The following is a 13,905-nucleotide window of genomic DNA, read 5'->3' as shown; positions in this document are numbered from 1 at the left end:
TTTCACCATAGGATCGAGGCCTCTGCCAAGAATCTTCGCAAACTGCATGCTACCATGTCCTCCCTCCTCACTCCCCCCCCACCTCCTCCTCCCTCATCTTTTTCTGCCGAAGACTTTGCGATCTTCTTTGAGGAAAAAGTGGAGAACATCCGCAGCTCCTTCTCCCAACCCCCACCCATTCCAAACGCTGAATCGAGAACCTCATCCTTCACTCTGTCATCTTTCTCTCCCATTACAAAGCCAAGACCCTGACACTGGTAACGTCGAACCGTCCGACTACATGCCAGCTGGACCAGCTACCCTCCCCACTCCTCCAGACCATAGCACCGGACATCCTCCCATTCCTAACTGCAACCATCAACTCCTCACTCAACTCGGGGGTGGTCCCCACCTCCCTAAAACAAGCCAGAGTCACGCCCCTCATAAAAAAACCAACCCTGAACCCCACCGTCATAGCCAACTATCGTCCTGTCTCTCTTCTCTCCTTCCTTTCTAAAACACTTGAACGTGCTGTATCCAACCAACTTACTGCTTATCTCTTACAGAATGACCTCCTAGACCCCAATCATTCTGGCTTCCGGACTGGCCACTCCACAGAAACGGCCCTCATTGCGGTCACAGAGGCACTTCACTTAGCAAAAGCGAAAGGCCTCTCCTCTGTCCTGATTCTCCTAGATCTATCTGCAGCCTTCGACACAGTCAACCATCAGATCCTCCTCGCGGCCCTCGCAGGAATGGGAGTGGGTGGATCTGCGCTGACATGGCTGACATCATACCTCAATGACCGCTCCTACCAAGTGTCATGGAGAGGGACTCTGTCGGCCACCCGCCCCCTCCGGACGGGTGTCCCCCAGGGCTCGGTCCTAGGACCCCTTCTCTTCTCCCTCTACACTAAATCACTGGGTAACATTATCACGTCTCATGGCTTCTCATATCATTGTTATGCCGATGATACTCAACTCTTCCTCTCCTTCCCTCCCTCAGATATCCACGTCTCTGAGCGGATCTCGGCCTGTCTGTTCGACATCTCCGCCTGGATGACGACCAACCACCTCAAACTGAACCTAAGCAAAACAGAATTGCTCCACCTGCCGGCCAAATCCTCCCCCCTGACCGACCTCTCCATCACAGTCGAGAATGCAGCTGTGACCGCGTCGCCGACCGCCAAGAACCTTGGTGTTGTCCTCGACGACCAGTTGAACTTCTCTGCTCACATCGCGACAACCAGAACCTGCAGATTCCTCCTGAGCAACGTCAGAAGGATACACCCCTTCCTGACAAAAGAAGCCACCCAACTCCTCGTCCAATCAACAGTCATCTCCCGCCTCGACTACTGCAACGCACTCCTAGCTGGCCTCCCGGCCACTGCCACAAAGCCTCTTCAACTCATTCAAAACGCAGCGGCCCGCCTGATCTCAAACCTACCGAAGTCGGCCCATGTCACCCCACTTCTTAGGGACCTGCACTGGCTCCCCATTGCTGCACGTATCCGCTTCAAGGCCCTCGACCTAGCATACCGTGCGGCAAAGGGAACCGCTCCCGCCTACCTCCGGTCAATGGTCTCTAACTACACACCCTCAAGACCCCTACGCTCTGCATCTTCAGATCTACTCCTATCCAAGCTCCCGGAGGGTCATCAAAGAGAAGCCGCCTATTCTCAATCCTTGCCCCACAATGGTGGAATGAACTATCCATCCCAGTTAGGACAGCCGAATCCAGTCCAATCTTTCGCTGTCGACTAAAGACTCACTTCTTCAACCATTATCTGAAATGATAAAAAAAAATAAAAATCTAACCCTGACTAACCTTACTGTCATGCACTTGTCCTAATAAACTAACCTACACTGTAACACGCAACACTTTGATGAACATTGTTACTCAGCTGATAGAGTTATACCCTTCTTGCTGTCTTGTCGCACAGAACTTGTAAGTCGCTTTGGATAAAAGCGTCAGCTAAATGACTAAATGTAAATGTAAAGTAGTGCGATGCTGTGATCAGCTGGGCAGCCATATAATATCATCTGAGATTAGGAAGTTGAAGTCCCCCTCTCGCATATGGTAGATATAACAACTATGTTCCGATAGTGGTAATGGGAGGGTTTGAAAGTAATTTCAAGAACTTGGGTAAAATGGTCAATTTAATTTGATTAACCTCTTAAGCCCTAGCCATATTTTCAGAGAATTCGCCTAAAAATACATACCTAAGTAAATGGAAGATTGCTCCACTTCTACAAGGACCATTTGCACGTTCTTGGTATCTAGGGACATCTATGGATCTCAGGGAATGTACTCCGAGTGTCAGAAATATTGTGTCGGTTACTAGGCTTGAGCAAATTGTAATGAACCAAAGGAGAGTATCAATTATCTTTTTTTATTTATTTTTTTATCTTTGACGGTGAACAACACCATGCTGAGCTCATTCAGCACCTTCTTGAGATCAAGTGTACAAGAAATCAAAGCAAATGAATAAAGGGCAGATGATTTACTGCCAATCATCCGCTGATGGTGAAGATTATTGGTCAGTGTTGTAGCCAATGAGTGTACCTTTCCATCGATACCCCACGTGGGGGGTGCAAATACAGGAAGTAGGTGAAAGTTGACGAGCAAAAATGAGAAGTGAATCATACTTCAGAATGAACGGCCGTGGATGAGGAAATAGATTTTGGAGAGCTTTTCTTTTTGTCGCCGACTCATTTCTGAATGGATTCTTATCAAATTTGGACCTGTACTACATAAGACCTCAGGCTATGGAACCGTGGTGTTTTCCAGCTTATAACTATTTTTTTTATATTGCAACCGCTACAGAAAAAAGTACACAAGTTCAACTCAAGTTCAGACCTCCGTTACTCGATTTCATTAGCACTAAAAGTGATTTGCATTAGTAACTTCAGAATGTTATCTTTCAAAAGAGACCAGGCTCATGCATGTGCTATAAGTATAAAGCTATGCTTTGTAAAAAAAAAAAAAAGTATGCAGTCCTCAAGTTCAAGTAAAAGAAAAAATGCCACTTTTCTGCCGCCTGTTAACACATCCACCGCCGTTCGCGCTGTACAGCGTTATTGCCCGCCATGCGTTGTCTTCTGCCACACCACGCTGTACAGCGATATTGAGATCAATATTACATTTCTTCGCCATGGCATTCATAATTCATATATACACCTCCGGCGCTGCAGCTGGACCCTACGGCTCAATACCGCCGCCTGGTGGATGGTCGGGCGAGTTACACTGGTAAACAGGATATGGCTGCTGTGCGTCGATTAAATTCATCCGGCCGTCAGATATTGTCGCAAGGCTCCCGACCGACACTATGTACATAATGGATCGCTTTATAAACTTAATAATCAATATGATTTCAGCGTTTATTGCGACATACAAACCGGAAATTGACCTAGGCGATCGACGTCCTATACCTGGGATCTTTCACCGCCAGTCTCATTGGCGAACGGTAAGAGGACGCCGACGTTATTTTCAGCCCAATTGTTTATTCATTTCACTGCAAACCGATTTGATCAATATATCACCCATACTACATAAAGCATTTACTGACGATCACGGAATTATAAACGACCCCCCCCCCCCCCCCCCCTTTCCTCCACGCATGATGACGCATAACGTATAGGATCATATACAGTTGAATTTTTTAATATAGCGTGTATCGGGAATAAACGGCAATCGATAATCTATATATTAGGGCTGGGCGATAAAACGATAACGATAACTATCGCGATAAATTATTTCCTCGAAATAAACATGAAACGTGGTCGCAAAGTTTCGATATATCGATTTTCCAAGCTTGGCTCCGTTCAGCCTCGGCTCAGCACACTCACTAACAACAACCAACGTTACGTGATGACGTGATTACGCACAACAGCTAACAACCAATCAGTGAAGGAGATGGCCGAGAGTGAAGTAGACCCGGAAGGAGGTAGGACTCACTCAACAACAAGGCTTGCTAGGCTAATTAGCTTGCACAGCGATGTTTTATATATTTACGTGCCGAGTATGTGTGTGGCGTGAATTTTGAGGCCACGTTTATAGTAGTGGGGGTATACAGTGGACGTCGTTTCAATATATTGTGGCGGAAGAGAGTATTTTAGTGTCATATTTAGCAGATTGTCATGGAATACACCGCTTAGATACTACAGGCTTGCTAGGCTAATTAGCTTGTACGGCGATGTTTTATATATTTACGTGCCGAGTATGTGTGTGTTTTGAATTCTGAGGCCACGTTTATAGTAGTGTGGGGTATACAGTTCGTTTCAATATATTGTGGCGGAAGAGAGTATTTTAGTGTCATATTTATTGTCATGAGATACTCCGCTTGTCGGCTAACTGCTAACGTGCGCGGACTGATGACGACATCAACTCGACTTGAGACATTCGCAGCAGCATAAGAAGTTAATTAAACTTGACAGACATTATATCGACGATAATTATCGATATCGAATTATATGAAAATAATTTTATAATTTTATCGCGATAACGTTTTTGGTCATATCGCCCAGCCCTACTATATATGCGGTTATGCCTATAACTCACGTTCTATGAATTATTGCAGAAAACGATAAAAACATACTTATATTCTAGAAGGTATTTTTGTATGAATGTTTGAATGAAAAAGTATAACGTTCCTACATCCTGAACGATAGATAATCGATGTTGAATGGGCCATAGTAATGTCAATTTAGCAATACAATTTAAAAAGTTATAGCCCTGCAAAGAAGGTGAACATCTCCATTAGGGGTGGACGGTATGGTCTAAAATGTATATCACGGTATAATTTGAAGCATAGACGGTAACGGTATATATCACGGTATCATCGTTTTTGATAAAAAAAAATTATTTTATTTTATATATATATATTTTTTTATAAAATATATATATTATATAATTAGACTTGTACTTGTATTATCTGCGAGACATCGCCACCACGCAACAAGCTCCACTGTCTGTGTGTACTCTAGTAGCCTCCAGCTACGGCCAGGATTCTCCGGAGCTGCACCTGGACCTATACTCGAGTAGCCTCGAGCAGAGCTACGGCCAGGATTCTCCGGCGCTGCACCTGGACCCTATTGGCATAACGTTACTTAACTGTGCTCAGCAAGCCCTCAGCTCGAATACGCATCGAATCAGTGTTATAAGACATTGATATCAGGAGCTATATGTAGCTACTGCTAGCCGGATATATAACGTTAATACAACGCCTCAGTGAATTATTTAGTTCAATGGGACATTTCGTTTTGAACGGTGAACTAACTTGCGCTAACGTGAGCTAACAGGTAGCATACACGTCTCTACTAGACTTTGTGGAGCGTTTGTTGATGTCAGGAGCTATCGGTAGCTGGCCGACTAGATACCGTTCGGTTAGACAATGCCTCATCATGTATTAAACTAAAAGTGAATAGTTGACTGGGTCATTTTGTAACGGTAGCTAAGCTAATGTTAGCTCAGGGAGACGCCACCGTCCTCCCACTAGACTACTAGACCCGTGTTTACATGCGTGCGGTAGGGGCTGGCACGCCCACTGCGCGAAGCCTCCTAAATAACTTTTTCCAGTTCGCACATATCTATTATCTATGACTAATTCTATCTATTTTTAGGGGCAAATGCGAGTGATTTACATGACGTCATTGCTATTTTAGAGCTGCCCTACCGGTTACACGGTATAGTCAAAATCCATACCGTAGAGCAAATTCATACCGTTTATACCGTATACCGTTTATACCGTCCACCCCTAATCTCCATAGGCTTAGAGTGGTGGCAGACTGGCTATATTGATGGATATAACCAATGGCAGGGAATGTGTTAAGTGGTTAACTCACAGCTATATAAAATATTATTGTGAACATATTTGGACCATCTTCAATTCTACATTATAGTGGTCAGCTGTCCCAGCTGTTGCCAGCTGCTGGTCGGCTTGTTTCTCTCGTGGGGTCTCCAGGCTGTAATGACCGCTCTCAGCAGCGTAGCTTCATAAACAACACTCACCAATGGAGGCTATTCTGGTTGTCGGGTGCTCCTGTAAAGCTTTTCGGCTTCCTGCGGTGTTAAGAAGAGGTGTATCTTGTCGTGCAGCACTCTGAGCTGGCAGGGGTTGTATTGAAATCCGCGAAAGGAGTTGGTGTCCACAAATAGCTTCGTCACCGGGTTGAATCCCCGACGGATCTGCAAGTCCTCCGCGTTGGCCTCCAGGTAAGCTAGCCGCTTGATGGTCGAGTTAATTGCTGCTTCTGTGCCTTCAAGTGTGTTTTCTGCCTCGTGTACACGGCTCTCAGCTTCACCGATGCGTGTTGTGTTAGATGAAACCTCATGTTTTACTGCAGACACCTCGCCTTCCAGTGCTATTCTGAAGTCTGTTTGAAGTTATTTTATCTTGTGTAGAACGTCAGCCATGCTAGCTATGTAGCTAGTGTTAGCTTCCTTGTCTCTCGGTGGACTTGACAAGGGTGTTGAAGCAATATTCTTGTGTGTATGGAGGGTGTATGGTTAACAGAGGATGTATGGTTAATAGAGGGTGTATGGTTAACAGAGGATGCATGGTTAACAGAGGGTGTATGGTTAATAGCGGGTGTATGGAGGTTAATGGAGGTGGCGGAGGCAGAGGTGTCTCCTCTAACCTTGATCTGCTGGTCTCTGCCGTCCACCTCTCCCTGGAGAACGTCGATGACTTGAGTTTTACCCATCAGCACCTCCTCCTTCTCATGCAGCTTCTGTTTCAGGGCCTTCAGGAGCTGGGGGTGGAGAAAAGAATAAAGGCTGGAGCTTTTACACTGTGTTAGAACAGCAATGGTCAATTTAATAGAGTACATTACCCTGATTTCAATATTAAATGTGATTTGAAATTATAGAGATGCTATTACATACAGGTATAGCTTAAATATAGTTTCCTTTTATTACAATTCAACTGTGGATTTCAGTTACAATTCAATAAGGCAAGTGTGGCCCACAATATAATGTCATCAGCATTGAAATAGGAAAAATAGGAATTGATTTCCCTAAGCACGAGGACAACTGCTTTAAAATAAACTTAAATGGCACAGTGCTCAAACACACATGGAATAAAATGAATGAGAACTTCTCTTTTCTAATGAACAATCAATCTCAGAGAGTTGGTTCTACCTGTTCTAGGTCTGCACTGGCATCAGACTTGGCCGCCAACTTAAAGAGCTCCTGCTCGTGCATCTGGTTGACCTCCATCAGCTTGTTATCTTTCTGGATAATGATGTCTTTGAACGTCTGGATCTGAAATGTTTTTAAAGACAGAATAAACACTCAATTAGTCCCTTGAACCACAATAGATGGCCACGTGGTTTCTTGCATACGTGGAAATATCACTGTGAAGAATGTCACATAATAGTCCAAATGAGTTTAAGGTGTAAAGGTGGACTGAAATGTGATAGCATGAAACAGCTGATAGGATGGGTTAATATAACAAAATATAATATATAATTAACACAAGTCAAATTGCAGTGAGTATGAGTGGTTAGAATAGATTGTTTATTATCTTATTTATTAACTTTTTGCACAAACAAGATAAAAAGATAAACAACAAGAGATGTAAAGAGGAACACTTTAAAAGGACATACGTTCTGTTTATACATGTTCTCCTTCTGTTCATACTGGCTCTTCTCTGTGACCAGCAGCGCCTTCAGGCTGTCCGCCTGCTCCTGGAGGAGGCTGTAACGCTCCTCTCCTTCTCCAACCTTCTTCGTCAGGTTCAGCACCAACAGCTGGAGCTCCTGCAGCGTCCCGCCCTCCTCCGCAGCCTGGTTAGAGTAACAACAGATGGGACATTAACCCTTTCACTTCTGCACTACCAAACGGTTAACCCTTTCACTGCGACAATACCTTTCACTACCACACAACAGCAGGTTAACCCTTTCACTACCACACTACCGAAGGTTAACCCTTTACTATCACACTACATACGGTTGTAGTGTGGTAGTGAAAGGGTTAAAAGGGGACCTACACCCAATTTCAGAAAATGTTATTCCTATGGTCTAAGACAGTCCAAAAATATTAGTGAACACGAAAAACTCTCATTTGTGATGTCATCAGGTATAACGTCTGAAGCTGCTCCATAGACTAATGGATTGAGACTGAGAGAGACGTTATAGATGACACTGAGATAAATGGCTGCATTTATATAGCACTTTTATCCAAAGTGCTTTACAATTTGTTCCTTACATTTTACCCATTCACTTACACATTCACACACTGATGGCAGAGGCAACCATGCAAGGTACCAACCTGCACATCGGGAGCAATTAGGGGTTAAGTGTCTTGCTGTATTTATGATTTTGTATGAAAACTGTATGATTGTATTGCTTCCATGTGGCAAATAAAACATCTGAATCTGAATCTCAAAGACACTTCGACACGCTGCCCGGGAATCAAACCGGGAACCTCTGGATTATGACTGCTCTACCTCCTGAGCCACTGTCGCCCCCCACAACACTCAGGGGAATGTTCTGAGTTCATAGGTAGATTTTCTGTTTCAGAACTGAGAACACTACTAAAGTTAATTTGTGTATAAAGTAGGAGTGGGAATCTCTGGCCACCTCATGATTCGATTACGATTCAGAGGGCTACAAGGTGGACGTGTTGGATAATTCTGCTTCGTGTCTGTTCACGTTTGAAAATTATCTTGTTGCTGAAGTGACTAGGAAAGGAAATATTAACGTTGTGGCTTGACGTTGTGCACAGAAATGACAAATTAACCATGACTGCATTGGGCTACATAGTTTGCTTTTGTATAAATAACAACATTAAGGTTTTGATTATGGATTTTTCCCCATCAATATCTAAATGCAGAGGTGGCTTTGTGTGACGCTAAATACTTTTGCGTTCCTGAATCTGCTAGTAACGGACCGTTATACAGATTTAATGTTAAATAATATACGGTTGCATATGCCAAAATTTGAAATGCACCCAAACAGCAGACTTAAATAATGCTGGAAAATATCACTTGATATAGCTCACTATGATGGTTACATTTAGCAAATAATCCACATTGACATTGTGATTCGTTTCAGAATTGTCCACGTCCGCATCGCAATACATCTAAGAATCACATTTTCCCCCACCCCAATATAAAGAAGAGAACAAACATTCTGTGGGTCTCAAAGTCAGTCCACCATTCATTGTCTAGGGAGCAGCTCCAGACTTTATACCAGATGACGATCACAAGTTTGCATGGCCATGGCAATAACATTGGAGATCTTAACACTATGGTCGCAAAAACGCCGTAGCACGTCTTTCCTCGCCATGCTCATTCTGCCAAAGATGCCGTACCACGTCTTTGATAAATATTTCAAAAATCTGTGATCGAAATCATATTTCTCCCCCGGAGACTTGAGATGTACTGTTGATCCCCTCTCAACTCTCCAACGGTTCAAGAGCGCCATCTAGGGATGGGTACCTTTCACATGTGAACCGATACCGGTACCTGTGAATCGATACCGGTACCCAACGGTACCTTTTTTCGGTACTTTAGTCTCAAGAAATTTTATTTACCTAGCTCAGTCGTGAAAAAAAATCCAAACTTCAAATAACTACAATTTCGACAGTTTTCGGCTTGCCATTGCTCCGACTGCTTTGTTGTTGAATCAAGTCAAATGTTTTTTTTTGGTATCTCACTTGATTCGATACTCGGTAGTACCGACGTGTTTCGGTTCGGTACCTCAAAAGTACCGAATTCGGTACCCATCCCTAGCGCCATCTGGTGGCCGATCGGCGGATCGCCCAGAACGGAAACAGGAAATGGAAGCTGGTGCTCATTTCAATTTGGTCCGATCACTCTGTAATAGTCCCAGGACTCGAGCTAGACACAACGGATAGCAATCCGTTACCAATAACTCGATAAACAACATGATTTGGACGTATATACTATTATACAACCTGGAAATGGATCGCATATTTCTACATCCCATAATAGGAATATTTCTGTTCCACGCTCATCGCCCAACGCTATGAGGAAGCTACGGTAAGATTCAGTGTTTTTTTTTAACGTGTTCGATATAAACTGCTCTGATGATCATATCACCCACACTAGATGAATCATCTAACGTTGGCCACGGAATTATAAACGACCCCCCCCCCATCCGGTCAACATCAGATGATCAGTAGTAACTTCTAGAAGCACGTCCATTTGAAATCTTTTATCTCGCGCAGATTCCTATCAAACTGTATTTGATCATCAATATAATGCATTTGGGGCTATAAATCACGTTCTGGAGAAAGCTGCAGAAAACGATAAAAACATACTTATACTTTAGACCGTATTTTAGTATGAATATGTGAATGAAAAAGTATAACGTTGCTACACCCTGAACAATAGATACTTGATGTTGAATGGGCCATAGTAATGTCAATTTAGCAATACAATTTAAAAAGTTATAGCCCTGCAAAGAAGGTAAACATCCCCATAGACAAATAGAGCTGGCGAAGGATGGTATATTAAGAATATAAGCCTGGCGACCAAAGTGTTAATATGGGTGGTGTTCCCCTTTAAATGGTAGATTGTGAATATACATAAACAGTAGGTGGATTTGCACAAGTAGGGGAAGGAATCGCCAGAGACCTACCAGGCAGACACTATCACACTATACCACGAGGCAGTGATAACATTGGACACCTTTTTTAACACACCTGGGGCTGGGCCTTTTTTCTATTGTTTTCAATGTTTTTTGTCACAACAGGCGTGATCACAGCTTAATTCAGCTTAATTTTGTGATTTGATATTGCAATACTTATCACTTTGGTTTGATTCAATCTGACCATACTAAATAGCTGAGATTTAAAGATGAATAGGAAAGGCATAATCCAATACACTTATACCCATGACAATATTACCCATGGTTTCGCATTAGTCTCGACTACACAAACTCACAAGCTATCTAAACCTAACATATGGCAAAACATACCTTCTGCTGTGTTCCAGGTGTGATGGGCTGATCTCCGGCCAGAGCTGTCTGGAGGTGGACAATGTAGGCCTCTTTCTCCAACAGCTTCTTGTCCCTCTCAGCCAGCATCGCATCCATCTCCTCACCACGCTGTCGCTGTACCTCCACCTCCTTCCTCTGAAAGAGACATAACATACCCACATGTTAGAGAGAACTGCACAAGTCAACACAACACACACACACACGGTCTCAGTTAACACATTGGTTGCCAACAACGAGATTTCTTGTTATTGGCCGCCATGCGTTGGTTGCCAATAACGAGATTTCTTGTTATTTAATCGTTATTTCTTTTATTAGCGATATCCATACATTTTTCATCCGTCCAGCCTGACGTTATCATTGGGAATGGCTCTGGGCTCGAAAAGGGCAAATACCGCCCCCTATCGTCTCCCGGATGGTAATGCACATCATTGGATTGAGTGAAAAAGTGCATCAGAGAAAAACTCCGGTCCAGGGTTTTCCCATCTCTGGCAAGCAGTGTCTGTTACCAGATTCCCTGCCGATGCCCGGAGCAGCTTTCGATTATGCGTTTCAAACTATAACGTTGGATCAATAAACGCGATCAATATTTGGAATGGCGACCAGGAATTGGATTCATCTTTTTGCAGAACATCTGATCTGAGGTAAGGAATCTATGTTACCAGTTTTGGGTTAATCAGAGTTGTTTTTCACAGTGTGTGTGTGTGTGTGGGGCGTTAGGCGCTGAGCGGCACGAATACCGGTAAATTATTTTTCAGCCCGCTTTTGTATCGTGCATAAGAACACAAATACTCTCGATAATCTAGCGTTTATTTGAAAACTATTCATAAATCAGCCGGAAAATGACAACATGTTTTGTGTATTCCAGTAAATGGCTATTTTCTCGCGGAATTTCTCTGAAATTACTAGAACTCTCCGCAACTATACTCGTATTCAAAACGGTATAAAACGGAAATGTACTGATGAAAAAACAACCTGTTTCGTACATATTGACTGCAAGCAAGTCATTGATAAGCGACGGGTGTATTAGACACATAGCCATAATTTAAGATATAGTTTAATCGCTCACAAGTGTGCTCGTCCTCCCATTGATTAACGTGGTGGCATCCAAGCGATAAATTGTCATATCCGGCTGGCAACCAATGTTGTAGTGGCTTAACAAACAGCCACTCTGAGCGGGGTGACGACGCGCAATCCAAAAACCAAAAGTCTGTTGTTTCCAATTAACAAAGGGATTTATTCACAAATCATCAAAGAAAGAGTTTGGCCCACTTGCCTTATAAAACAATTAAATTAAACATGATTCAAGTCTATAATTTCGGTATTTGCGGTAGAAATACTGTGTCCTCTCCCCAGTCTCCAACCAGGTATATCCTAATAACTTGGCTATCCCCAGGTGCGAGCAGTTCCCCTAATAAGAATCCTGCCTGGCTCTGTAATAGCAGGGCTGACCCAAAGAGGGAGCCAGACCTACCTAAACACTCAGCAATCATAACTCATATCTTATCCATAACATAATATTGTGATTTGCATAACTTATATAAACCAATAAAACATTTCTTTCAATATTCCATACATTTAACTAATTTTCCTCTATAGGTATAACCATCAACCATAACATAAATAACAATAAGTCCAAGCAAGTATTTCGGCTACAACAAATGTGTTAAGGGTAGTATGAGGCTGACATCACACTGCTCAAATGGCAGAAAGGAAAAGGACTTCAAATGGAATAAGCCATATAAAAAGGGTTGCCTTGACGTTGTGAATTTTGCATATTTTTCTTCAAAACACTTTTTACATTGAGGGAAAATGTTTCCACATTTGCCCTTCAGTTTATCTCAAATGAAATTAACTTTGAACTCTGTTTATACTAAGGCTACGTTTAGACGGAGAGAGTCTGAACAGAAACCGCAAAAGTCGTCTTGCGGTCTCACTTTTAATTTTGCGTTTAGACTAGCGTTTCGGGATGGAATTCTGCGTGCAGACGACGCTGTAACGACTCGAGACAACGGGGCCCCACTGTCACACGATTGGCGCATATGTCACATGACGTGCTGTGAAGACCCGCCCTACTCTGCCTCTGATTCGCAGACTGTGGGTGGGGAATGTGATTGGACCAAAGCAGTGTCACTCACAGACAGTGGGTCCAGTACTAATAGTTGTGATAGCCGCGGGACAGATTCTTGTGTATTTAAAAGTACTGCCAATGTAGCCTTCAGGTGATCGCCATGGATAGAATCAGACATGCTTTGTTTACGCTTCTAGGCTACTGGCGCATGCCTGTGATGTAAGCAGTACGCGCGACGAGAGCCTTGACAACCCTTTCGTCATCGTTTTATGCGGTTTGACAGTTTAGATGATAGCGCAAAGGTGTATAGTTTCTAGGAATTCCACCCTGGAAGGTGGTCTCACTTTTTTATGGTTTCACCCCGTAAAAACGCTGTCTCCGTATAAACGAAAGGCACATCCGAAAAAATATTTTTGCGGATTCACCTGCTAGCGTTTCCGTCTAAACAGGGCCTAAATGTATACCTACCTACCTACTGCTTTCACTGTCTACAACTGCCCTACACTGTAATCATAGTAATCATAATAATTATAACTACCTACCTCATACTACAGTCTACCCAAATAACTCTGTATGATAGCATGTACAATAGTGCTGCATTTATATATATAGATATATATCCAAATCGGTCTGAATATACGCCTGTATATAATCCTGTGTATATACCTACTTTAGTTTAGTTTACTCAGTTTATTTGATCAGGGACAGTGCATATCAATCAACAGTTATACATTTATAAATTAAAAACTGTAAACATGCCAACATTAGCAGGGTTGCTAGTTTTCAGTTGTAGTCCCTGGGCCAGATGTTTAAGCCAGAAAAGAAACAGAAAAATAGGACATTAAAGCTAATATAAAAACAGTTTAAAACATGTTCTGTACATTCGCTCAC

The 13,905-nt window shown here is 42.9% G+C and overlaps 1 protein-coding gene across 1 annotated transcript in view; it reads right to left on the bottom strand.

Moving 5' to 3' along the window:
* The window catches only part of LOC311246928 (uncharacterized protein), a 139,983-nt gene that overhangs the window by 69,545 nt on the left and 56,533 nt on the right, over positions 1-13,905 (bottom strand). The window contains exons 6-9 of the mRNA XM_084337183.1: positions 10,926-11,081; positions 7,587-7,766; positions 7,120-7,242; positions 6,618-6,731 (exon numbers count right to left, since the gene is read on the bottom strand). Coding sequence (XP_084193309.1) covers positions 6,618-6,731; positions 7,120-7,242; positions 7,587-7,766; positions 10,926-11,081 — 573 coding nt within the window. The remainder of the gene's footprint in view (positions 1-6,617; positions 6,732-7,119; positions 7,243-7,586; positions 7,767-10,925; positions 11,082-13,905) is intronic.

Source organism: Notolepis coatsorum, assembly GCF_963971535.1.
Source record: "Notolepis coatsorum genome assembly, chromosome: 20".
Classification (NCBI taxonomy): Eukaryota; Metazoa; Chordata; class Actinopteri; order Aulopiformes; family Paralepididae; genus Notolepis; species Notolepis coatsorum.
This window is presented reverse-complemented; position numbering and strand designations above follow the sequence as displayed.